This window comes from Gopherus evgoodei, chromosome 1 (assembly GCF_007399415.2).
Source record: "Gopherus evgoodei ecotype Sinaloan lineage chromosome 1, rGopEvg1_v1.p, whole genome shotgun sequence".
Taxonomy (NCBI): domain Eukaryota; kingdom Metazoa; phylum Chordata; order Testudines; family Testudinidae; genus Gopherus; species Gopherus evgoodei.
Genome location: NC_044322.1, coordinates 262,852,901 through 262,880,577, shown reverse-complemented (window position 1 = coordinate 262,880,577; position 27,677 = coordinate 262,852,901). Strand labels below are relative to the sequence as shown.

At 41.8% G+C, this 27,677-nt stretch overlaps 1 protein-coding gene across 1 annotated transcript in view; it reads left to right on the top strand.

The window, feature by feature from the left end:
- The window catches only part of LOC115644773, a 230,031-nt gene extending 202,587 nt beyond the window's left edge, over nucleotides 1–27,444 (top strand). Inside the window, exon 17 of the mRNA XM_030549267.1 lies at nucleotides 27,214–27,444. Coding sequence (XP_030405127.1) covers nucleotides 27,214–27,444 — 231 coding nt within the window. The remainder of the gene's footprint in view (nucleotides 1–27,213) is intronic.
- Nucleotides 27,445–27,677: the final 233 nt, after the last annotated feature.

The following is a 27,677-nucleotide window of genomic DNA, read 5'->3' as shown; positions in this document are numbered from 1 at the left end:
GCACTAGCTCAAACACTAATAGCACAAGTCTGTCTGCCCAGGCCGGGAGGCTCACTCCCAGCTGCATACCCTGATTGGCCAGAGGCACCAACAACGCAAGATGCTTTCTGAGGCTGTGTCTACACTACCGCCAGATTGATGCTCTGGTGATTGATGCACCGGAGTTTGATTTAGCGGGTCTAATGAAGACCTGCCAAATCGACTGCAGATCGCTCTCTGGTCAACCCTGGTACTCCATCCTGAATGAGAAGAGTAAGGTAAATCAAAGGGAGACATGCTCCCTTTGATGCAGCACGGTAGATACTGCAGTAAGTCAACCTAAGCTACATCAATTCCAGCTACGTTATTCACATAGCTGGAGCTGTGTAATTTAGGTTGACTTACCGCAGTAGTGTAGACATAGCCTGAGTGGCAGCCAGACTGTATGAGCCCTGAAACAAAAGGATGGCTGGCTGAAAAAAGGACTCATTTGCTCGCCACACATGAGCCAGCTCGGTTCAAATCCTGAGTATACTCCTCAAAACAGGGGGAAGTGTCTATGGCTGCGAAGCTATTGTGGCCCACAAATATGGAGCTCATTTTGCCTGCCTCGCCTTCTAAGGATCTGATTCTGTTTTCATTCATGTAAGTGTAACTCAGGACTAACTCCAACTACATTGATGGAATCGTCTCAGTGAAAAGCCAGCAGAAATGAGAGGAGAAATCAGACCCTACGCTTCTGCTGGGACATTTTGTTGCCTGGCATTAATTGTCTCATTTTTAGGGCAAGTAAACCTAAAGAATAGCCCACCCTTGTTGATCACTCTACCATTAAACTAACAGCATATGTTTTTTGTCTTGGGATCATCCAACATCTTACAAAGGAAGTTATGCTGGGCAGTTACTAGGCAGCTTTTGTATGCTTTGGGGATGGGGAGAGATGGTATTTTAATAGATTTCCTTGGGGATCTCTTAGAAGGGTAATTTAATTGTTTAAATTAAATTTTGGGCCCCTGTCACAAATCATTACCTTGTCTTTTATCCATCTATCCTCTTGTTCAAACTAGTGGCACATGAACACTGACCTATATTAGCTTGAATCTCTTCATAGGTTTTTAACTCACTAATAATGGGTAAATGACCCATCAGTGGTTTAAAAATTATGAAAAAAACAGCTTTTTTTTCTCTAGTTACAAACATTATTTTCAACCAATATGGCAAAACTCATTCATTTGGATTAAAAAGACACAAAATAATGCCTGTGTTGTTTGAAATGTGGGCAGAAAAATTAACATGTAATTTGTTTTTTTCCCCCAAATATTCATATTCTGATTACTTTCAAACTCAGTCTGGGTGAATTAACAATGTTTAGTTCACAGTCATCTTAGTCTGTGTAGATGTATTTTTCTCCATCATTTTTCAACATTTTAGAATTTTAAACACTCATTTTAAAATTCTTTAAAACCTTAATTTGAAGAATTGTGCAGCAGCCCTTTGATCAAAGAAGGAAGGTAGAAGGACCTCCTCTCAGCTCAGCTCCTGGTATTTTCTCCCCTCTCCTGCTGTGCGTACTAGATACTCCCATTCCCCAAGCTGATCCCCACAACTTCTCGCCAGAGTGCCGCTGCACAGTAATCCAGTCAGATGACACTTCTCTTACTCAATTCCACTTGCCTAACTCTCTACTCTGACTCACCATCACTACTAGGCACCCTCCTTTCCCCAGTGGCTTCTCTACACCTACACCTTTGCTCTTTTCCCCAGTGGCTTCTCTAAACCCTACACCTTTGCTCTTGTCTATCAGTTGATTTATACAGGCTCTCCGAAGTCCTGCACAGAGGAACTAATATCTGCCTTAAGGCAGCAGATGAGCATTCCCCTATAAGTGGGGAATCCTGAGCTGACTTAGAGTGGGCTAAGAGAGAAGATGTGTGAGGGCAGGGTCAGAACTTAATGTCCTTGATGATCCCGGTTAGTGGAGTGGCTCCTTGAGGGCTGTTCTCCAACGGCACAAGTTAGAGCAGCCCAGAAGCTGCACTAACATGATCCACAAGTTGATTCAGCCTCTGATCAGGATGAGGACTGGGGATAGAAATATGGGTGCAAAGCCTCCTGTTTGTTATTGCTCAAAGTGAAGACTCAAGTGCCTGATTTGTGTACCCAGGCAGTGACACACTTGATATTAGTGGACACTTGAAAAGTTTGACCAAAAGGATTATGATTATTTATGAGTAGGATTTCTAAATGTGCTCAGCATTGACGTAACCCTACCCCCACTGAAGTAACTCGGAATGCTTTTGAAAATCCCACCCCATTTTATGGTAGATCTCAAAGCCTCCAAGCACACTTGGGGCCACATTTGTGCTAGGACACTGTAGGCAGAGATAAAGGGGTGGGAGGCAGGATAAAACATACAAACAAATTAGTCTGGGTGATGCTCTTGAGCACATATCATTAGTTCCATTTTTTTGTTATTTATTCATACATTTGTAATGATGTTGCGATCTATTTTTGTATTGCCACTCCCACTAAAACATACTTAAAAATGAGTTCTGTTAAACTGAGGACCCCCCACCCCATCTCCATTGGAATATACAGTCATAGAAAATAAAGTTACAGCCACAATTCATAGATTAATAATTATGGCACTTTGGGGCCTGATGCCTCTGTGTTCTACCTCTCTGTATACAGTAGCTGTCTTCTTATAATGGCAGCCATCACATTTGTATCTGTGTTCCCAAGGCAAAGAGAGTTTTGCTGTTGACATCAGAGGGAGGGGAATCAGGCCTGTTGTTCATGAAATCATATATTTGGTAGCTGAGACCCATTAAACGAAGCTCTTAGAAATTTCTTTAATTGAAAATTTAAATTAAAAAAATGTTTACTGACCTTTCTGATGCTTCATCACAAGAAATGCTTCGAATAAAAAATGCTATTTGGGAGCAAACCAAAACAAACCAAATTCTGCTTTGTTAATTGTTCCACCTCCCAAACTGCCAAGGGCAGTTACTGACATAGCATCTATCTCAGGTTCTGTGGAGGCATTCAATGCCTAAATGCCCTTATAACAACATTATTTTATGTCCTGGTATTTGACAAACTAATAGAAAGTCGTAATGTAAAGACACGTTTGAAACAGTGAAAAAATACTTTATCTTCTTCCTTCAGGATTGTCTGTTAATATTAGCAGAAGCAATTGCACATTGTTCTGTTTTATTAGGCAACAGGACAAAAATCTATCTATCTATCTATCTATCTATCTATCTATCTATCTATCTATCTATCTATCTATCTATCTATCTATCTATCTATCTATCGTTTTAAAGTGAAAACTTCTAATTTAAAATATAAGGTATAGAGGATCCTTCCAAGTCCTTCAAACCTTTGCTTCTGTGAGTAAGGATTTGCAGGATTAGGCTTTTGTTACTGAAGATCAGTATGAAAAATGCTTTCATTAATTTTAAAAGAGAAGCCAGGAGAATATGGCACTTCAGTAGGAAAAGCTGTGGACTTGGTCAAATGTTGGAATTAAGAGGAATGTTCCTTTAAAAATATTAGAGTATTATTTTGTACTTCAGGGCTGTCTGTCTTGCTGTATATAACACAATTCTGGTTGCTAGATGAATAATGATGTGAGGGTTTTGTTTTGTTCTTTTTTTATCTTAAAACAGGAGTGCTTTCTTTTTTATAAAGAGCTTGTAGTTTGCCTCTCTATTTTCTTCCTCAAATCCAGTGAAATAGTATCTCTTTCCTCCTATTGCCGTCCAAAATACCATAATACCAAATGGCATTAGGCATAGGAAATCAGAGAGGATTTTCTATCACCCTTATGGAAGTGTTTGTTCTTGTATCTTTTCTTAAAAATACCCTACCAACTTCACAGAATAGTAAACCTGAGACACAGATTCAAGAGCCAGACAGTTGAATGAACAGGATAATCGGGGTATTTTTGACAGGTGCGGCAGCCTGCCTATAGTTGGCATATAATCATTACCATTTTAATAAGGCTCTAATAGGGGGGCTGATAATTCAATGGGGTGTGAAGATCTTAATTCAACTCCCAATCCCACATGAATGTGCTAGAATTTGTGTGCTTTGTTTTTCTCTTTTGTACCCCTGAATGCCAATAATTACTGGCTATAGATTCAAAAATTCTTAGAACTGGAAGCTAAATGAGCTCTCCTAATACTGCGCAAGAATGTCAATACTCATAAATAAAAAAGGAAGCAAGTGTGGTTGTTGTTTTTTTTTGTATTATCCTCGTGGCACTGCAAAGGTTCAGCTTCTTAAGTGGTTTGGCTTGTAGCATGAATAATGCCATTGCTGTTTCTAAAAACATAGAACTCTCTTTTTTGTCTCATAAGAAAGTATATATGTTGTGAGGATAGTTTTTGAAAAACTAGTAAGTGTTTTCTAATGGGTTTTCTGTTTGTTTTTTGTTGTTTTTGACATATTCCAGATGAGTGTCTCTCTCCATTCTGTGCTAATTTAGCAATTGTTCACAGTATATCTGGCATCTGCAACCTACTAACTATGCAAAGACAAAATGTATCTAGCAAGCTATTGAAAAGATAAGGTACAGTCAAGGCGAATGATCAAAACATATCAAATCTATGAAATGATGCAGAACTGTATTTTTATAGGAGCTTTTAATGCCCAAACATTAAGTTCAATAGATTTATTCCATTCAGATGATTCACAGATTCTAAGGCCAGAAGGAACCATTGTGATCATCTAGTCTGACCTCCTATATAGGCCATAGAACTTTCCCAAAGTAATTCCTAGAGCAGATCTTTTATAAAAACATCCAGTCTTGATTTTAAAATGTAAAGTGATGGAGAATGCACAGTGACCCTTGCCTTGGTAAATTTTTCCAGTGGTTAATTACTCTTACCATTAAAAACTTACTCATTAATTACACTCTGAATTTGTCTTGCTTCAACTTCCAGCCATACGTTTCTCTGCTAGATTAAAGAGCCCGTTATTAAATATTTGTTCCTCAAGTGGACTTACAGACTGTGATCAAGTCACCCCCTTAACTTTCCCTTTGTTAAGATAAATAGACTCATCGAGTCTAGCACTACAAGGCAAATTTTCTAATCCTTTAATCATTCTCCTGGCTCTTCTCTGAACCCTTTCCAATTCATCAACATGCTTCTTGAATTGTGAGCACCAGAACAGGACACAATATTCCAACAGCAGTTGCACCAGTGCCAACTATAGAGATAAAACAACCCCTCTACTTCTACTTAAGATTCCCCTGTTCATACATCCCAGGACCGCATTATCTCTTTTGGCCACCGTGTCATATTGAGAGCTCATGTTCAATTGACTGTCCACCATGACCCCTAAATCTTTTTCAGAGTCACTGCTTCTCAGGATAGAGCCCCCTATTCTGTAAGTATGCCCTACGTTCTTTGTTCCTATGTATGTATGCATTTACATTTAGCCTATTAAACACATATTGTTTGATTGTGCCATGTTTACCAAGCAATGCCAATTGCTCTGAATTAGTGACCTGTCATCTTCAGTATTCACCACTTCCCAATTTTTGTGTCACCTGCAAAGGGATGATTTTATGTTTTCTTCTAGGCCATTAATAAAAATGTTGGAGGGCCAAAAACCAACCTTTGCAGGACTTCACTGGAAACAAAGCCAATTAATAATGATGTCCAGTTTACAGTTGCATTATGAGACCTATCAGTTAGCCAGTTTTTAATTCATTGAATGTGTTCCATGTTAAATTTTATATTATTCTATATTTTTAATCAAAATGTCATGCAGTGCCAAGTCAAACGCCTTACATAAATCTAAATATATAACATTAACAGTATGACCTTTATCCACCAAACGTGTAATCTCATAAAAAGGTATCGAGTTAGTTTGACAGGATCTGTTTTCTTTAAACCCCTGCTGATTTTCATTAATTACATTACCATTCTTATGATGCCCGTATCAGCTGCTCTATTATCTTCCCTGGGATTGATGTCAGGCTGACAGGCCTGTAATGACATGGATCATCCCATTTGCCCTTTTAAAAATTGACACAACATTAGCTTTCTACCAGTCTTCTGGAACTTCCCCACTGTTTCAACACTTGTTGAAAATCAGCATTAAGTGACAACTTCACACAGTGCAAGTTTTGATCAAAATGAAGTTTGAGGTTGGGAGTTGAAGGCACTCCGTACTTCTAGGAGTTGCTCAGCACCTTACAGGATCACACCCTATCACCCCATTTCAGCAAAGCTAATAAACTTAAGTCCATCCCTATTCGTGACAGTACTTAACCATAAGCATTGAGTATCTCATTGAATTAAAAGGATATTAAGACAATCCTTAAACATTTTTCTGGATGAAGCCTAGAGCAACTGAGTCCCAAATGTATATATCATTTATATATATTGTAATATAGTGCTATGTGGGAGGGGAGTGGAAGGGAGGGGAGAAGATCCCTGCACAACCCTCCTGCATCCAGAACCAGCATTTACCACCCAGCAATCCTCAGCCAAACCAGTCAAGGACTCTTGCCATGTCCTCAATCCTACAAGTCTTTTCGGCCATATATTGCATGGTATCTTCATAATAAACAAATAAAAAGATAAACAAATGCACTTTATACATTATAGGAACAGGAAATAACTGGATTGGATGAACTGCTTCAGGAAAACCAGCCCAGACCTTTGCCCCAAACTGAAATGAAACTTTTTTTGGACATTTGGAACTCTGGTTTAGCTTTCTCTCTTTGGGGTTTTGTTTTGTTTTTCATTAGAATTTATGGTGCCTGCTTAGCTCTTGGAAGTCCACTTGCTCTGCACTTTCTGGTTTCAGCTGCATCCAGAAGTGGAACCACTGAAATATCATTGAAGATGCTATTCACAGTATTTCAACCCAGCTATCTGGCCAGGACAAAGAAGTTAGAAACATATCTCAAGAAATCCTGTTCTAGTGAGGTTTCTCTAGAGATTAAAGAGACCCAGCACATCATAGCTGGGATAAATGCAAGACTCTTTATTTCCTGTTCACCAGAGATGGCTCTAGACATTTTGCCGTCCCAAACAGGACGGCATGCCGTGCAGGACACTCTGCCAGTTGCCGGGAGGGCGGCAGGCGGTTCCGGTGGACAGCCTGCAGGCGTGCCTGCAGAGGGTCCGCTGGTCCTGCAGTCCGCTAGTCCCGTGGCTTTGGTGGACCCTTTGCAGGCATACCTGCGGGAGGTCCACCAAAACCGCCTGCCACCCTCCCGGCGACTGGTAGAGCGCCCCCCACGGCATGCCGCCCCAAGCATGCGCTTGGCGTGCTGGAGTCTGGAGCCGCCCCTGCTGTTCACATAGACTCTTACCTCCTTTCTCTAGGCACCCTTGTGGCGAGGCTGGCCTTACCATGAGGCAAACTGAGGCAGCTGTCTCAGATGCTAGATTGTGTGTAGGGGAGAGAGAGGCACTAGGACCCAGAGTGTAGAAAACTGTGTCTGCTGCTGGTTCATATGTATTCTCTGTGCTCTAGATGAACAGAGATGGTGAAGTGCTGTGCTGGAGGAAAGAGGGCACAAGAGACATAACAGGCAGGCAGGAGAAAAGGTGAGAGGGAATAACAGAGCCGGAGCTGCAGGGAGAGAGAGGAGGAGGAACCTCTTATAGATTCATAGATTCTAGGACTGGAAGGGACCTCGAGAGGTCATCGAGTCCAGTCCCCTGCCCTTATGTACCTCTTTAGTACCCCTAGGAGACTGCATTGATTAACACCAGCTTCTCAGGGAGTTTCCTGCTGCTTCCCTGAACCCACTTGAGGAAAACAGGCAGTCAACTGAAGTAGTAGGAGCCAGCTAGGCCCTTAAGACACTGATATCTTCCCTCACTCACGCCCTGCTACCAGCCTGCTTATTTGTTCCCTTCAATTGAGTGTCGAGAGCCACTATAGCTGGCACAGAAGAGCAGTCATGAGTGAAAGAAGAAAATGCCCCTCTGGGGCAGCATTCAGAAAAAGAAAGAAAACAAAGAAAGCTTTTCTGTCTAAGCAGGAAGGAGCTTTCCTGAGATACATAGACACAAATGTTCACGGTGAGCCTTCTAGCCCCAGTGAGGATGTGAATGGTGAGGAGATGCCTGATCTTCCAGTTAGTCAGAGTGCAGGTGACCTGGCAGCTACTGCAGCATCCATATCTCCATCTCAAATGGATGCGCATTCCTGAAGAAAAGTGTAGATCAGAGAAGAGTGTGGTGGAGGCACAAGAAACAGCTGCTACTGAGTTTAGTTCCTTAAGTCTAGATCAGTGGTTCCCAAACTTTAACAACCTGTGAACCCCTTTCACTAAAATATCAAATCTCGCGAACCCCCTAAAAATAAATCTTTCTAGGGAATTTCTCCTTTACCAGAGCATAAATTATAAAAGCAGTGATCTCGGAAATATAAAATTTGTTTTTATGACTTGCTTATTATACACTATTTATTATTAATCATTACAGTATTTTTATTACATTATGAAAACGACAACACTCTTCCAAGATCTCACTTTCGTAGCTTGTATCACTTTGAATAAGCCTGTTGCAAGACAAGACTCCTATGTTTCATCAAGGAGTACCAGATGTGAAAGAGCATAAAGGTATTTAAGAAGCCAACTCAGAGAGTTCCTCTTAAACAAGCATTCAGGTCTTGAGCAGTCCAGGCAAACAACGCACATTACAACAAAGCTTAAACTTGTTCTTCATAATAATTTAAAAAACAAGACTAGCTGCTTATTTAATTTTAAAAACAGCAAAAACCCACCTCCCTTTCCATTTCTTATAAGGAGTCTTGAAGTGTGATAGATATGCTTGCTTTGATCTGCTTAGCTCTTGGAAGTCCACTTGCTCTGGGCTGCTGATCCCATGTTGCCCGGGGTCCCCAGGAACAGCTCTGTCTGCCATTAGGGATTTTTTTCCTGAGAACCCCTTGTAACATTTTGTGAAACCCCAGGGGTTCATGAACCCCAGTTTGGGAACCACTGGTCTAGATCCAGGACTGTGGATCCACTTGAGCAGTAGCCTGAGGGACTTCCTTGTAATGCATGGGCCACAGCAAGTGAAAAACTTCATGTTCCCCAAAGACAATGAAAATAGAAGTTTCCATCGAGCACATTACTGGTGTGAAATCCCCAATGGTGACAAAGTGGAGAGGCCATGGCTTGTGTACTCAAAAACCCAGAAAGCTGCATACTGTTTTTGTTGTAAACACTCCCAGTCTAATGTTCCAGACACATTGGGTTCTACAGGAACAAAAGACTGGAAAAATTCTGGCTAGAAATCTGGCATGCCATGGGAAGGCAGCAAATCACCAGAGAGCATTCCATAGGTAGAAAGATCTTGAGATGAGACTAAGGTTAAAGGCCACCATAGATGATCAACATCAAGAGAAGATTGCATCTGAATCTCTTTACTGGCAAAATGTTCTGGAAAAGCTCATTGCCATTGTGAGAATGATTGCTACCCAAAACCTAGTACTGTGTGGCACGTCCGATCAGCTGTATGTGCCAAACGATGGAAACTTCCTTAAAATTGTGGAGCTGATGGCTGAGTTTGATGCTGTATTCCAGGAGCATCTAAGAAGAGTCACCACCCAAGAAATGTACACACACAACTACCTTGGAAAAACAATTCAAAATGAGATCATACAGTTACTGGCAACAAAAGTCAAAAAGAAGATTGTGGCAGATCTGAAGTCAGCAAGATATTACTCTGTTATTCTGGACTGTGCACCTGACATCAGCCATACGGAACAAATTACTTTAATGGTGTGTTTTGTAACAACAACAGAACCTCATGAAAATGTCCCTGCAATGGTGACTTTCAGAGCATTTTCTTGAATTTATTGACATTGATGATACTAGAGGAGCTGGTATGACAAATGTGCTTCTTAAAAAGCTGGAAGATACGGGAATTGTGATAGCTGACATGAGAGGTCAAGGCAATGATAATGGTGCCAACATGAGAGGAAAGAACAGAGGAGTGCAGACACAGATCTGAGAGTTAAACCCTCAAGCTTTTTTGTCCCAGGTCAGTGATGCAGCATCAGCTTCTAGTGAGGCTGCTGAATTTTTTAATGTAATTCAAAGCATCTATGTATTTTTCTCTGCATCAACTCATCGATAGCAAATTTTGAAGCAACATCTGGGAACTTCCTCTCTGACACCGAAACCACTGAGTGCCACATGATGGAAAAGTTGAGTGGAGGTGATAAAGCCTATCAAACACCAAATTGGAAAGATAGATGATGTCATAGTTGCCATTATGGAGGATAATGCTATGACAGGAACTGTTCATGGGAGAACAGTGGCAGAGGGAAATGGAATCACCAGAAACATACATAACTTCAAATTTCTGTGTGGCTTAGTGTTGTGGCGTGACATACTGTTTGAAATAAATGTTATAAGCAAGAGACTCCAAGGTGTTGACCTGGATATATCTGGAGCAAGGGAACAACTGGACAAAGCAAAATCTTACTGGTCAGATGAGGGATTTCAAAAAGTTCTGAAGAGTGCACAGAAGTCGGCAGACGAACTTCACACTGAAGCTATTTTCCCACCTGTTCAAGAATACAAGAGTCACTGGAGAAGAAGACATTTTGATTACAAGGCACAGGATAATCTCATAAGAGACCCCAAAACAACAATTCAAAGTTGAATTGTTTAACCAGGTGCTAGATTGTGCAATACAGTCAGTTGAAGAATGGTTCATGCAGCTCAAGGAACACAGCAGTATATTTGGGATGTTGTATGATATACCAAAACTCCTCACTATACCTGCAGAAGACCTGCACCAGCAATGCAGGGCACTAGAGACAGTGCTGACACATGATGACATGCGCAATATTGATGCAAGTGATTTAGGTGATGAACTGAAAGCTCTTTCAAGATACATTTCAGCAGGATCAACTCCAAAGGCTGTTCTGGAATATATGTGCACAAATAAAATGACCACCCTCTTTCCAAATGCTTTTGTTGCTCTGTGCATACTTTTAACACTTCCTGTAACAGTTGCCAGTGGAGAACGCAGCTTCTCTAAGCTGAAGTTAATAAAAACACATCTACGCTCCACAATGACGCAGGAGAGACTGATCGGCCTTGCAAACATCTTAACAGAGCATGAGCTGGCCCAGACTGTGGATCTTCAGGAAGAAGTTCAAATCTTTGCAACCAAGAAGGCACAGAAAGCACCACTTTGATTATTCAAACAGACAAGAAAAGTTACATTTGCTGTTCAGGCGTAGAAAGTTATGTGTTACTTAAAATTTTTGAACAAGGCATTTTAAGTTATTTGTTCTCCTTTATTGGGGTACGTAGCAGAGCAGTACCATGAGAGGAGCAGAATAGGAAGAAGGCAGAATTGAGACCTTCCAAAGTTTTGGCCCAAGCAAGAGGGCATGGGGGCATCCTTTGAGCTCACCACCTCAGGTGCCAAAATGCTGTGGGCTGGCCCTGCTTGTGGCAACTCTAAACACTTGCAATAAGATCACATCCCCCTTTCTGAAAAAGGAACGGGGGGTGATACAACCTTTATTCAAACTTTACATTAAACAACAGCATATCACAGGAATGAAATATCAACACAAAACAAGAAAAAATAGCCTATGAAGGATAGGGGAGGCTGCTTGAACTTTCAGCCTTGGGTAAGGGGTTTATTGACCCCATTTAAGATATTTGACTGTTAGTCCTCTGACTTCTTTGATTTCTCAAGATCTTATGTAAGCCTCCAGGAATGCAGGAGGCCGTCTTTCTCTTGCTGGATATCTCCTTGCAGGGAGAGGATCTGGAGGACATGCTGGCAGTTCTATGTGGACAGGTGGGGTGTTGTTCACAGGTTTATTCTCAGGGTAGTAATCAGAGTGTATTGGACCTCAATTTTCTTCCCATCAGTGGCTCTGCAGGGCTGTATCCATTTCCAAAAGGTGTTTACTGGTATGCCAACAGGGGGAGGAGAGGATCTGAGGATTTAGAATGAAGTTGTTTTATTGTCTTCACTGAACAATCTGCTTCACCATTACTCGGAGGAAACTGTGGACTGGATGTGAAATGAAATAAATCATGTGTATCTGCAAAACCTCTTAAAGGTCTCTGAGCAGAACTAAGGACCATTGTCAGAGATGACTTGCCCAGGAATTCTGAAACAGGCAGAGATACGGGCTTTTTCCTCTCCACAACTGCACTTCAGAGGGTCTTGAGCAACCTGGCAACTTGAAGGAATCTTGAGAAATAATCAGTCATCAAAAGATAGGTTTTATTATTCAGATAGAAAAAGATCCATTCTCATTTTCTGTCCTGGTCAGTCTGGTAGAGCAGATGGTAGTATAGTTCCGGTGAGTTGGCTTTCATGCAAGCACAAATATAATATTTCTCAACTCTCTGTTGTAGTTCTTTGCTCTGTCCAGGCCACTGGGCTGTTTAGCTCTCTCCCTGCATTTTGTAATGCTTTGCTGTCCCTCATGTAATGTGTCGAGGATTTTCGATTGCATTTATGTAGGGATAACCAGTCTGGACCCCTTCAACCACAGACCTTGGTTTATAATAAGATCCAGAAAAACTGTCCGGGACGATTTCATAGAGGTTTCTGAATGTGTCTGTTATATCCAGCCTTCTTTGTAATGACTCATGACTTGCTCAGGAATTAATTTGCCTTTTGCCTCTTTTTCAATTATTTCTGGGGGTTTTCTATGCTTGGTAAAGTGGTATGTGTTGCATCTACAAAAGCTTCTATGAGAAACTCCTCCTGTTTAGACTTGCTGTGGTGTATTTGATTTCAAGGCCTCGGAAGGTACATCAGCTGTGGCCCAGGTCTATGAGCAATTGATTGTTGAAACCTTATGAATCTCATTCAAAAATGTTGTTTCTTAGGTGTAGCCTAATTTAGGGTGTACTAATGATATTAATTTAATTTATCAAGTTTATTTTATTTTATTCTAAATAATAATAATTATTAGTATTAATTAGTATGGGTTTTAGGCTGGCCAATATGTTTGATCAGAAGATAAAAGTTTTTGTCCCGAATCAGGCTCCATAGAATTTATAAAGGACCCTCAGGGGTATGAAAGGAAGTTCACATTGAGACAGATATCACCTCAAAGACTTTTTATTAAAATCAATGAAATAGTAAAGAAAATGCTAAAATAATCAGAGTTACAAAGTTACAATTGCATTACTGCTAGTCAAAAGATACATATGATAATATAGTATTATATGCAACAAAGCTTTGGTTAATATACTCAGACTCTTCCTTGATAACCTGGTGGTAAGAGACACAGGACCAGCCTTGAGGTTCAGGTTTCTCAGTTCTTGAGTGAGAGATGCAGTGCTTAGAGAAAACTAATGCTGAAAGCTATCAAAGCTAACGTAGGGTTTACTTGACTAACTTAAACTTAAAATCAAAACCTAATAAACTAAGAATAAAAACTTAGGGAAACCAAGCCTCGCCTAGCTCCCTTGAAACTTAAAGTTTAAGAAGAACAAGTATAGCCTACTAATAGTAGTCATCATCGTAGATAGATAGAATAGAGAGAGAGAGAGAGTAGAAATAGAATACTCTAGTGAGATGGGTTATCTCTTTTATAGGGAACAAGTGCTGGAAATTCTTCCTCCTATGCCCAAATTTCATTCCTCACCCACAAAATGTTAGGATTCGCTGACTCCATAGGCTAGTATGTATGTGCGTATTGATGATGTGCATACGCACATAAATTTCCTTGTACTGTACCTGTTAAGTCTGTGGGTACAAATTGAAAAAATCCCTTTGCCATTCTTCCGTTGTCTATTGCCCTAGATAAAAGATCTTAAACATATGCATGGGTACTTATCTACTTAGGTAACAAGATATGTCAACTTTACTTTTCTGGGTAAAAGGTCTTAATATAGATATGCTAACTTTGTCTTAGCTTAGCATATAGATTTTGGCCTGTAGGTCTCTTGCATTGCAGCCAAACTTACTTTAATATAAATCTATAAACCTATTACAATAAATCAAATATTTAAACTATATATATATATACACAAGCAAGCAGGTTAGTCCTATAGGCTACATAGGTGGTAACTCATCTAGGTTTTCTGAACTTAGAAGAGCAACTAATAGTGTGTGGTCAGTTTCCACATGAAATTTTGTGCCCACTAGAAAGTCTCTGAAACTTTCAGAAACCCATGTAATGGCTGGGGCTTCTTTTTCTATTTGTGTATAGCGCTGCTCTGTATTGGTGGCTGTTCATGGGGCATACACTATTAGGCACCACAATGAAGGTTATTATTCCTACAAGAAGACTATCTATATCCCAGAAGATGAAGCATCATCTGGAACTGTAGTGGATTTGTTTGGCTTATGTAGGACCAAAACTAGAGGAGTTCTCAGCTCTTGCTTTAGTACTCTGAATGTCTGGCTCTGTTTAGTTCCCCAATAGCAAGAATTTTGTGGACTCAGCAGATCTTGCAATGGCTTTGACGTCTCCATTTCCCAGGTATATCACCAGGCCCATGAATCAGCATATTTCACCAACACTCTGCTGTTCTTTCATCTGGTTAATCATTTGCACTTTCTCTGGATCTGGTCTGACCCCCTGCTCCATCAATGACCTGGTCTAGAAAGTTGACTCTGTCTTCTGAGAATTCACACTTGTCACTTAGCATTAAGTCTTTTTTCTCTAGTCCTTCCAGGACTTCAAAGAGACATTGGGTTTGAGTTGATCCGTATATAAGGATATCATCCATTTGGCAGAGAAACCCTTCCAGATGCTCCAGGAGTTGTGATATTTTGCTCTGGACAATGTAGCAGACAATGTACCAAACGTTAGTCTAATGAAACAAAACCTTCCAAATGGTGTGATGAAGTTCATAAGTAATGCAGATTCTGCGCAAGGGTATCCGCCAAAAAACAGGTTGGACATTAATTTTGAGAAGACTTTTCCTTTACTGAATTGTCCAAGGGTGTGTTCAACACAGGAGAGTACATGTCACTCTCTACAGCCATTCTCATTGAGCTTGGTGAGGTCTACTCAGATCCAAACCTTGTCATTTGGTTTTGGAACCACTACCATGCCTCCACACCATTCATTTGGGGGTATCTAATCTGGAAATGACACCTATATGCTATGAGCCCTGCTTTCATCCTGGACATTAAAGAGAGGAAAAATAGATTCTATTGGAAGATCTTGTGAAGTTTCTCTTGGTCTCTTTATTCAGAAGATGTTATTTTTGCATGAGCTGTGGAAAATTGCTTGCTGAGATGACATAGGAGACACCCAGGCTGTTAGTGCTCAGGGATTCAATGTTGACAATTCCTCTGACGTACCTCAGAATTTCACAACAACTGTAGAACAATCTTAGATGGTGTCTGGCTCAACTCATACAGCTGACCTCACTGTTAATCAAGCAGTCAGGATGAGATTGGATGTGGGACAAATATACATTTTACCTATGATGTGGATAGATTGTGATTCAAAGTTGGGGCATACCTTTTCTCAAATCTTCCAGGTTAATGGTTTGTCTTTGGGGGCTAATGAAACCTGAATCTTTCTGTATGGAGACGGCACTAATTGTTTTGATAGATGATCTCCTCCTGGAAATGGATAAAGGTGTCCATTCTGATACTGTTAGATCTATCAGCTGCCTTTGATCATCATAAGATGATGCTGAGTAGCCTGTGAACCTGAGGGTAAGTAGACCAGGCCATTTCTCAGTAGCTTTATTCTTATTTCTGAGAGGTCACAGGAGTCTGCACCGGACAATTACCCTCCTGCCCTGTGGGTTCCTTGACATGGGGTCTGCAGGACTCCATCATGCCTCCTTTTTTGTGTCCACAGGGTTGTTAGGAAGGCTAGTAAGGAGCTGCACTTTTTTCACTATGATGATGGCACCCAGCTCTATATTTCTGTTTCATTTGCTCCAGCCTGGGCTGTTGAATTCCCTACTCGGTGTTTGCTAGGTGTTGGGTTTGACAGAGCCTGGGGAATGGATGACAACTAGCTGGCTGAAGCTCAAAGCAGAGAAGACAGAAGCGATGTTGGTAGGATGAAGGAAGCACCCAGAAAATATGGTAATTATATCTACCCTCTTAACTGAGGGTTTGTACCCACCATTTGTGATTCAAGTTTGTAGTTTGAGAAGTACTGTTAGATCCTCAGCTGCTGCTGGTTGATCCTAAAGCAGTAGAGACAAGGCTAACTGATTTTTTTTCATCTACATCAATCCAGGAGAGTTGTGACCATTTATTTTGGGTACAGAATTGGCTGCCATTATTTATTTATTTGCATTACCATAGCACCTAGGATCCCCAGTCATGGACCCAAGACCTCATTATGCTACACTCAGTGAAAACGCTGTCCAAAAAAGATGGTCCTTGCTCCAAAGCACTTGGACCCCAAATAAGACAAGAGACAACAGATAGAAACAGTCTGCTAGATGGAGGAGTACAAGGAAACAGTGCTAGTCCAGATGGTAGGCAGTGGTATCAGCACATCAGCAGACTAAGTGTTGTCAAGTTTTTTGTAGGCATCATGGAAAAGGAGAGTTTGAATGAGGATAATGAGTTAGTTTTGTGAATGTTTACAGGAAGCTCTTCTCAAGGGTGAGAGACTGCATGTGAGAAAGCACAAAGGTGGTTGGTTGAAAGTTTAACAAATAGGTGAGGGAAGCTGGCATCTTGGACTGATCAGAGGCTTGAGTCAATATTTCAGTAGAGACTGAGAAATGCTAGGTAGGGTGGGGATAGGCTATGAAGGGCCTTGAAAGTGAAGAAAAGTAGCTTATGTTTGATGCAATAGAGAAGGGGGAGCCAGTGGAGGGATGCAATGAGGGGAGTGACATGGTCAAAGCGATGGGCTAGGAGAATTGTTGAGGCAGCATTCTGAATGGATATGAGATGGGCAAAACTGCATTTGTCAAAGCCAGAGAAAAGGATAACAGTAATGGGGACACAAGGTGATCAGAATCTGGAGGAGAGTTTTAGCTGTGTGGATGGATAGAAAAGGTTGAATCTTAGAGATGTCATGCAGAAAGAATTGGCAAGATTTAGACAGAACCTGGATGTGAGGACTTAGAGAGAGATTTGAGTTGAAGACGATGCCCAGGTTATGGGCCTGAGTGACAGGCAGGGAGATGGTGTTGTCCACAGTGACTGAGAAAGGGAGTAGTGGGGGAGGGCATGAAAGGGGAAGGGAGATTTAAGACCTCTGTTTTAGTCATTTTGAGCTTGAGTTGACAGCTGGACATTGATGAGGAGATATCAGTGAGGCCGAGATTTTAGTTTGGGTGGAAGGAGACAGGTCTAGAGTAGAGAGGTAGATTTATGAATCACAGAGATAGTAGTTGAATTTGTGATTATCCAGAGATGAGCTGTGCCTTTTTCACCTTGAGATTACACTACTATAATGGCATTCTACATAGCGCTACATCTTAAATCAGCTTGGAAACAGAAGTTAGTGCCGAATGCAATAGCTCACTTTTTAGGTACAGTCTCACCTCATGAGCACATGACAAATCTATGTGCTCCAGGACTACCCTGGCTCTCTGCTGATTTCCAGCTGAAGTTAGTTTTCCCTTAAAAAGCCCTAAATGGCTTGGGACTACCCAGCTGATTGTGCCATAACTTCCACAGCTGCAATCAGCTGAGGCACTGGTGCTGGAACTGCCTGGGTCTGAAAGAGAATGAGCTGCTATTGGGAATTCTTCATACAAGGTCTTGCCTTTAGAATTCACTGTCTCATTGCCCTAAGATTTTTGGAGAGGGAGTTGTCATAAACAGATAGCTAAGGGTTAATGTCTCTTTCACCTGAAGCACCTGACCAGAGGACCAATCAGGAAACCGGATTTTTTCAACTCTGGGTGGAGGGAATTTTGTGTCTGAGGTCTTTGTTTTCTGGCTGCCTGCTTTCTCTGAGCTTTGGAGAAGTAGTTTCTACTTTCTAGTCTTCTGTTTCTAAAGTAAGGACAAAGAGATCAGATAGTAAGTTATATGGTTTCTTTTCTTTGGTATTTGCATGAATATAAGTGCTGGAGTGCTTTGATTTGTATTCTTTTTGAATAAGGCTGTTTATTCAATATTCTTTTAAGCAATCAACCCTGTATTTTGTCACCTTAATACAGAGAGACCATTTGTATGTATTTTTCTTTTTTTATATAAAGCTTTCTTTTAAGACCTGTTGGAGTTTTTCTTCACTTCAGGGAAATTGAGTCTGTACTCACCAGGGAATTGGTGGGAGGAAGAAATCAGGGGGGAGATCTGTGTGTGTTGGATTTGCTAGCCTGATTTTGCATTCCCTCTGGGTGAAGAGGAAAGTGCTTTTGTTTCCAGGACTGGAAACGGAGAGGGGGAGTCACTCTGTTTGGATTCACAGAGCTTGTGTCTGTGTATCTCTCCAGGAGCACCTGGAGGGGGGAAGGGAAAAAGGATTATTTCCCTTTGTTGTGAGACTCAAGGGATTTGGGTCTTGGGGTCCCCAGGGAAGGTTTTTCAGTGGGACCAGAGTGCCCCAAAACACTCTAATTTTTTGGGTGGTGGCAGCAAGTACCAGGTCCAAGCTGGTAGCTAAGCTTGGAGGTTTTCATGCTAACCCCCATATTTTTGGACGCTAAGGTCCAAATCTGGGACTAAGGTTATGACAGGAGTGGGGAGCCGAGGTCTGGATTTTGAGGGTGGAGAGAGAGATTTTTCTGGATCCTTGGTTATGGGAAACATGTAGCATTTAGTTTTATTTTGTGAATAATGTATTTTTAAAATATAACAGATGCCGAGAGCCCTGGATAGGCATTAGTTAATGTTTTGAATAAATCTCCATTAATAAATAATTATATATATTGTAAATTTTAACTGTATTTTCCAAGTCAAAGGGAGCATGGCATACTGGGTAAAGCAAATAACTAAGCTCCAGGACACCTAGGTTTTTGTCTGGCCTTTACCACTTGCTGCATGACCTGAGTAATTCACTTAGTCTCCGTCTGCCTTATTTTCCCTATCTGTAAAATGGGGATAATCATTAACTGTCTCACAGGGTTCTGATTGGATCCATTCATTGAGGTTTATAAAGCATTTTGATACCTTAGCACAGAAGAGGCTACAGAAGGGTAAAGGATTGTTGTAAAACTTTTGATCATTACTGTTCATTCAAATGAATCAGAATTAACCATTTGTCATTGTCTGAGGTGTTGGAAGTTTCATTTGTGTGAAGAATTTAGATTAACATTAAATACGGAAGGTTTTGGAAACCATTCACCTTGAAGATTGGCAAAATGGGCATATTCAAAGCAGAAGTGAAAGACATGTTTTATCTGTGTTGCCCTTTGTAATTACGCTGCTGAATAACAGCAGTATTATCACACCAGGGTTAGTGCCAGAGGATTACCCAAAGTTTTTTAAATGGGATGCTAAAGTGGTGCAAACAGGTGCACAGACAAAGAGCAAAAAGAGGGGGGAAAAGTGAGAGAAAGAAAGCTGAGGCCTTCTAGTTTCAGCCACATAGCAAAATTAATGGTTTCTCTAAATGAATGGCATGGTTAGATTACCATTGAACTTGTAAAATTAGAGGAAGGAGTCAGATTCTTCATTACACTCTTATTTTAATTTAAGCAAAGGGGGTTACCCTTAATTGTGCATTACCTCAAAAAACCTTTTCACTGGAATAATTTTGCAGCAGCCAAAGTGACTCCTAAGAATAATAGTGCTGTCTGAAATCAGTTAGCCAATGGTTCCCTTTACAAACTGTATCCTGCTAACTCAGAATTCTCTTTGAGTGACCTCTGGGCACAGACCCAGAGAGAGAGAGAGAGAGAGAGAGAGAGAGAGAGAGAGAAGACTTCTAAATTAACTGAAAAAGGCCTTAAAATAAAAAACAAAACAAAACATGATTTTGCTGTCATAACATATTTGTTGGCGGTTGATATTTTCATAGTAGTCTTTTTGTTGATTTGGTGTTTTAATATACTTTGCAACCATCAGGACATTTTTCTCTAATCACACCTCAAGCACAAGTACATATGTTTGCGTTAAACCTTGGGAAGCCCCTTCCTGTCCCCATTGGGTTTACAGTGTATATTTCAAGACAATATACATTATAGTATTATAAGCATTATGTCGCAGGAGTAAGTGTTAGGGGTTCCATTTCAGTCTCAGGTGTGAGCATTTAGGGAAATTTCCAAAGGGAGCAGTGTGGCCGTGTATCAAAGAATGCTCTGGATTTGAGGGAAACTTTCCAAGCGGAGGTTGGGTGTGGCAGGACTTCCACAAAATTGAAAGTGAGTAGTCTACATTCATTCCAGCTCTTGGCTTCTGTCTATGGGGAGGGCACTGTGTAGTTGGTTATCCCAGGGCCGGTGCTTCCATTGAGGCGAAGTAGGCAATCGCCTAGGGTGCCAGGATTTTTAGGGGGCAGCATTTTGCTGGGGGGGGCGGCAGGCGGCTCCGGTGGACCTGCCGCAGTCATGCCTGTGGACGATCCAGGCATGGCTGCGGCAGCTCCACCGGAGCCATGGACCAACGGACCTTCCGCAGAAATGGCTGCGGCAGGTCCACCGGAGCCGCGGGAGCGGGGCGGCGAAATGGCCGTGCGCCTAGGGCACGAAAAACTCTAGCACCAGTCCTGGGTTATCCTCCTCCCCATGGCATGGAGGGAGCCTTCCAGGCAAGGGCAGGCTGCAGATTGGCTGAAGGCAATGGTATCCCCTACAATCCTGTGATAAGTCACGTGGGTTAGTAAACCTAGGGCAATGGTGACCTGTTGCATAATGCTTCCCAGATCTCCTCTCAGCCAATCACATAGGTTCATGCTGGCCTTTGGAGCATGCAGTAATGCTGGGCTGCTTACGCCTTTGTTATGTCAAGAAAAACCTACATTAGTCTTGGCTCATATACTCTGTTTGAAGGGTAAAGAAATCTCTGAGCCAAGGCCTGCTTCACCCTCCTCTTCCTTTCCTTCACTTGCCTCAACACATATCACCTCTGGGCCTGGGCATGGTTAGATGTTCTGCTGCAGCCAGTGACAGATGCAGGAATGAAAACCCCAAGATGCACCATCCCTCAGTGCCACAGCCCTCCCCTCTGTCCCATCCCTTGCAAAGTCTCTTGCCTTGGTCTTCAAGGCTTTGCTGGTTCTCTCTGTTTCTCTGTCAGAATCGTTCTCATTCTCTCATGTGTATTTGGGTTTTTTTTAAATCAGTGAGGACTGATGATCCTGGGTGTCTTGTGTGCAGAGCAACCAATGAGTCACCTGTGATTCATGGCACAGTGTAAGATAGAAGGACCTGGCTGAGCACACAGGGATCTCTGCATATCTTGTAAAATCAGCTACTGCACTTGCATTTGTGTGAATGAAAATGATATTACAAAGCACTCAGTGCTATATCTAAGATAGGAATCAAACCCTTAGCCAAGGAAAAGGCTATTTCATAATTAGTTTCAGCTGGAAGCCAGAGGGCAACTGTGGTGGAGCGGGTTCAAAATCTTCCTTGAATTAGGCTCCTAATTTCACTATTAAGGCAAGTCTTTATACTGGATAAAGCTAGACCCCGACTCTAAACTTGAATCTGAATTTTGTGGCTCTGTCCCAGCTCGAGCTTTAACAAAAACTCATAGGGTCGCTTACCTGAACTGACTTCCTGTGTCTTATCCTATTGCTTAATACATGTCCCTAATTCAGATTTAGTTGTACAGTTTTCTTTAACATTGTTCCATTATCTTTATTACAAATAAGTAGCCAGCTTGATCGTCACTGTGCATGTGCAATTCCCATTGACTTCAGGGGGAGTTCCATTCAGACAGCAGTTCCAGAATAAGGCTGTGTACCTCTAATGTACTGAAAGGGGCAATGCAGAGGAACAGTCCTGTGGGCTCAGCATAGAATTTCAAAACTGGCAAGTCACACCAGGAAACCTGAGCGTAAACGAAGAGTCCTCATTGCTTAGCTACATGAGAAATGGGAACTTAACTCTTGTTTTCTTTGCAGTTAGTGTGCAGCTGGTCTGCTCTCTATCAGGGATGTAGAATCTCCTCTGGACATTAGTCATCTCTATTAATATCATCGGATTTGGCTTTTCTATGTATGGCCACTGGGGAAGTCAGGGCTATCAAGGGGTGGTGGCATGGAAGAGCAGATTCCTAGTTTCTGCAGTGCAGAATATGAATCCATTGTATAAATGATGATGAAACAGCTGCTGGCTCAGAGACAAGGAAGTCAGGGGAGCTTCTGTGATGGCACTTTTCAGGCCAGAATTCCTAATGAGTCAGTAAAACATCATTCAGCTGTTGGGCCCCCAAATCTTAATCTTGCATACAACTCCTAGTAGTGCTACTGGCTATCTGGAGTAATCAGTATGCACATTAGCGGGATTTCCAACAAAGACGGTGGCCATCTCAGTGCTGTAGCATGGCTGTGCTCTGTTAATTAGAGGATAACAGTGCTTGAAAAGAGAGTTCCTGACAGATGAAGTGATTCTTAGTGTAAAGTCTTAAAATCCCAGCCGGTAAGTTGTGTGACCTAAACAAAACACACTGAGTTAGTGGCATCATGAGTATACAGATGACAACAGCCCTATAATGCCCCATCTCTGTGCTCCCCTGCCAGATCTATTCTTGTGTATTAGCAAAGGCATTGAAATTGCACAGGTCAAGACTCTCAACAATTTCAGTCCCCTGCTCGCTCTCACGAATGGAGCCAACAGGGGAGCCTAGGAATAGCAGAGTACACATGCATGCTCTGTCTGCAACCCCAGCAAAACCCATCACCATTCTGATTGTTGTTTTGATCCTACTTTATGCTTAGACTCTTCCAGCCTTAGTTTAGGAGGGCTGATACTTTTATCTTCTGCATCAGGGAAACGTACAATAATGGATGGTAGGTTTTAAGATGAAGCTAATTTTGATTTCCCAGTGAAGACTAAAGTGGTGGCTCTGACCTAATAATAGTAATAATAAATTTATTGTTGTTGTTATTTCATTTGTATTCAAGTGGTATTTCCAATCAGGATCCCAGCCAGGATCAGGACCTCTTTTAGAGCTGGTCAGAACCTGGAATTCCCATCCTGTGGGAAATTCCAAAATTTTGAATTGTTTTGTTCCAAATTAGAACAAAATTTTTATTGAAATGAAACATTTTGACTTTATTGAAACAAGTCATTCTGATCATTTTTATTCAAAAAATCAGCATTTTTTGCCAGAAGAACATTCAGGCAGAAAAACTGAGGTCAGCTCTAGCCTCATTGTTCTCTGTATTAACACAGACTAGAAAGACAGCTTACAGTCTGATAAAGCCTTTTATATGGTTTGGGTTCCTCTTCTTTGAGAGTTTGCTTCTTTCCCTGTGCCACACTGCAGCAGATGTGATCAACTGAGCTGCCCAAGATAAATGAGTCTTGGTTAAAATGTGAAGGGGTAGATGACTTTGGATCACGTGGCAAAATTCACTTGTTTCCCTTGGGTTTTTCTGTGAGGATTTGATTGGGGTGAAGTTTGTTGTGGATGGAATGGGTTGTTAGGTGTTTTACTCTTAATATATTCTTAAAATCTTTTGAACGATGCTGATTGGCCAGATTCTCAGCCAACGTAAACCAGGGGCCCTTTGAGCACCACTGATTTGCGCTTGCTCAGAATTTGACCCACTCAGCATGTTTTTAATTTTGGTTAATAGAATGTGATAAATGCAAGTGGGGGAAAAAAACTAGGGGGAGATTTTCAGAGTCACAAATGGCAGTTAGGTGTCTCTCTCCTGTTGACTCTCAGCAGGAGTTAAACACTCAGTGGTCCATTTGGACCACTGAAAACTTCTGCCTAAATAAATACTGTAAGAGTTGCTCTGACAGCCTTGGGTTGAGAGTGTCTCTTTAAGTATTTTTTTCCCTATTTTAGATGGGCAGAGTAAATCCTGACTGTTGCTTTTGCAACAAAGTAAATATCAGATGGGCTTGTTGGGCAGGACTGAATACATGGAGTAGGACTTAATGCTGTACGTGTCACTTTTGTTAGGGGGAACTATGTGCAGGAGGTTTCTGGGAACACTGGATAATATAGGTACCTAATAAAATTCTTGGAAATTCATGAAAAAAAGAAACAGTTGTTGATTTCTGAGGTCTAAGGGAGTAAACAGGAGAACAACAGTAGTTGTTGTTGAGTTGTCCAGTATGACACAAAGCGTATGGAGGCACAGCTGCTTGGAAACTGAGATGGAGGTATCATTATGTTGAACTGCCCTTGCAGTGTGCACTGCATTCACTAGAGAAGAAAGAGGCAATGCTAAGTCATGCAGCTGTGATGTGCCATGACACATGTGAGTGCTTGCTGATGTACTCTGCCAGTACAGTTGACAAACAGAAGGCTGTTATTATCATTTCTGTGGTCTGCTCTGAACCACAGCTCACTCTTTGCTCACCAGGTAGCAGGAATACCACTGCAAGCCTACAAGCACTCTGTTTTGTTAGACCTGGGCATGGTGAGGTTTTAACTGCACTGTGGTGTGCGGGAGGGTTCTCAGCAAGCTGTTCTGCACGTGAACGCATTTCTTGGGCCACTTGAAAGCTTCTGGGGATTTCTCTCCAATGGATTTCGTAAGGAGTTGTTTGTTACTGTTTATTTGAAAAGTAATGGAACCGAAACTTAATGCCTGTAGTTATTATTTAGCACATATGGTAGTGGTGGTCAGGGCTGCAGTACTGAAAATGCCCCCATGGAACCCTAGGGATGACCTATGGAGGGGGCAGTCATTACAGTTCACATGAATAGCTTTGTTTAAGAGGAAGGATGGTCTTGGGGCTAAGGCACTGGCTCTCAGAACATGTTGGTTCAGTTCCTGCCTCTGCCACAGGCTCTCTGGGAGACCTTAGGCAAATTGTTTAATCTCTTTGTGCCTCAGTTCCCTATCTGTAAATTGGGGATAATATTGCCTCCTTTCTCCAACTCTTTATCCTCTCTGTTTAGTTTTTCTTTGGGATAGGGACTGTCTCTCACTATGTGTTTGTACTATGTGTTTGCTTAAGGCAGGGCAGCCCTGATCTTAGCTGGGGCCAAAATCATACCATAATACAAATAATGAACAACACAGAGGGCTTATGGTCCACTCCAGGATGCAGGTGGAGACTGTGAAAGTACAAAGCGCTGACAGAAGTGCAGAAGAAGGAGACTAGTGATTCCAGGGAGTAACATCAGGGATGAATTTGTCCCTATCTGTACTTTTTAAATGGTATAAATATGTATGTTCTTGTATTTTACTCTCAAGGAGTGCATTATGGTTTGGAAGGAGTGATCAGGAGTTATGGAACATGCATTAGGTATCTCAGATTGTCTCAGTATATGTATCCAGAGCAGACTGCAAGAGGTATTACTCTGCTCAAAGCCAGTTTCAGATTGCCTTAAATGTAAAAAGAACAAAAACAACCCCCCACCCCCACCACACTCAAACATAGTTTGCTTTAATGTTTTTCCTGGATGCGTGTTTCTGTCTGTACTCTTCCAGCATGGGTGATCCTACAGCAGAAATGGAAAATGAAATGCTTTTGTGTTTTTTTAATCCATCTCAAATACAATTCTGCACCTGCAGTGTTAACTTCCTTATACAGCCTCATTGCTGACCTCAGCCTTAATCTGCAGGGACCAAACTCTGTATGGGTGAAAGGTCAGACCAAGTATTGACTAAGCCTGTCCCTGCTTAGCTATGAGATCCTGTGCTCTTTTTGAGTACAACAGTCTCATCAATTTCAGTCCCCTGCTGGGACACAAGACTAGAGCTGGTAGAGGAGCAGAGAGGTGGTGCAATGTGTATCCATGCATTAACTCCACTTGCTCAGAACAAACTCCGTGTCCTGGCTTGGTTTATTATGAGTCACTCAGCTCAGCAGCTGGGATGTTTAGATAGTTGCACCTCTCATTCTGGAGGGCAGATATTTTCTAGATAGGGGCAACACATTAAAAAAATTCCCAAGTTTTAGGCTGCACCAGTTTTGGGGCCTGTGGGGCTTGGCAGTATCATATTACAACTGTGGACCCTTTAAGCCTGACCTTGGATACATCCTCCAAGTTTTCACCCAGAACTTCGAACACATAAATTGTGTAGCTAGGATACCTAATCACCTGATTTGTACAAGCAAATGCAAACTTAGAGGTGTACATCCACAAAAAAATTGCACAGGAAAATATTCCGTCACAAACCAAGTGGCTGGATTGAAGCCCCTCCTTTGGGTACATCTCCACAGCAGCTGGGTGTGTGCCTCCTAGTCCAGATTGACAGACTTGTGCTAGCTTAACTCAAGCTAACAAATTGAAAATAGCAGTGTGGATGTTGTGGCATTGGTGGAGGCTTAGGCTTGCCAGCCAATCTCAGACCTTGGGGGTTGGGTGGGCTTGGGAGCCTGAGCTGTTGCCCAAGCCTCAGTGTCCACACTCAATCCAGGCTAGCATGAGTCTGTCTACCCAGGTTGGGAGGCTCACTGCCTGCTGCCATGGAGACATACTCTTTGCAACTCTGACCTCTAGTGTTCCTTTAGCACTGTATTATTATTATTATTATTATTATTATTACTTAGCTCTCAGACATCACATTTGATCAGTAGAGCTAAAAGTGCTTTACAAAGAGGGCTGGTATCATTTATCACCATTTTACAGATGAGCAAACTGAGGCACAGAGAGATGATGTGACCTGCCAAGGTATTTGTGGCTTATTGCCCAGATACTGTTATGATTCTCTATGCATCTCTAAAGTGCTTCTAAGTATTTATCAGTCAATATGACTAAGGATGAAATCTTATCTCATCTAACAAGGCTGGTGAAGATTCCAGTGGTGAGGGAGACTCTTGGGTTGGCATACAGCTTGTAGATCCAACTTGGCACCAGCCTCACCTGACGCAGATGACATGTCAGGTCCTATTGTGAGCAGGGTAGGGATGTTCCATAGTGGAAAGGGGTGTGATGTAGGCTGAAGGGAGTGGGGCAGGAGAAAAATGTGCTCTGCTGATCTCTAGCTGGCAGAACATGGTCCCTAGAGGATCATTCTAGCCAGCATAAATTAGAACAGCCCTATGGTTGCTCTTGTTTGTGCTGGGGGACAGCTTGCCCATTGGCTGCCTGCAGAATTAAGGGAGGGGAAAAAGTGATTTAGAGCCACCTTCGCCTTTCTCAGCATCCTCAGCTACACTGAACAAAAGCCAAAGATTGCATCCAGACTCTTGACAGGTAGCTGACTTTGTTAGTGAGGAATATAAACTGGAAATGAAGGGAAACTGGTAATAAGAACAACCACCTCCTTATTGTTTTCCAGCAATTATTTCTGTGGAATATTGACTCTCACTCCAGCAGCATCACAGTGGACCAACTTTTGATAGAGCTGAAAGCTGGAGGGATAAGCGAAGAGCATGAGAAAGCCGTGCAGAGAGAACTGCAACACATCCAGAAACTAGATCTCCTTGATTTCTTGACTTACCTGCCACTCTTTGTCCTTACCCACAACTCTGTCATTGCCAATCCACTGGATGATTCGAGAACAATCTGACCAACTACCTTAACTCTAGCAGAAGGGAAGCTGAAGTCTTTTGAAGGCTCCTGATTTACCGTTTTCCAGCAGACAGATTGTGGTGGTGTTAAGGAACAACAGATCAGAAACAAAAATTGCAATTCCAATCAATACACTAGTATGTGTAAATACAGCAATTCCTAATCTGTAGCCCTCAGTCACCTACTCAGGCCTTGCAGGAGTAAATCAGATAGAGGCTCAAATACTGAGAT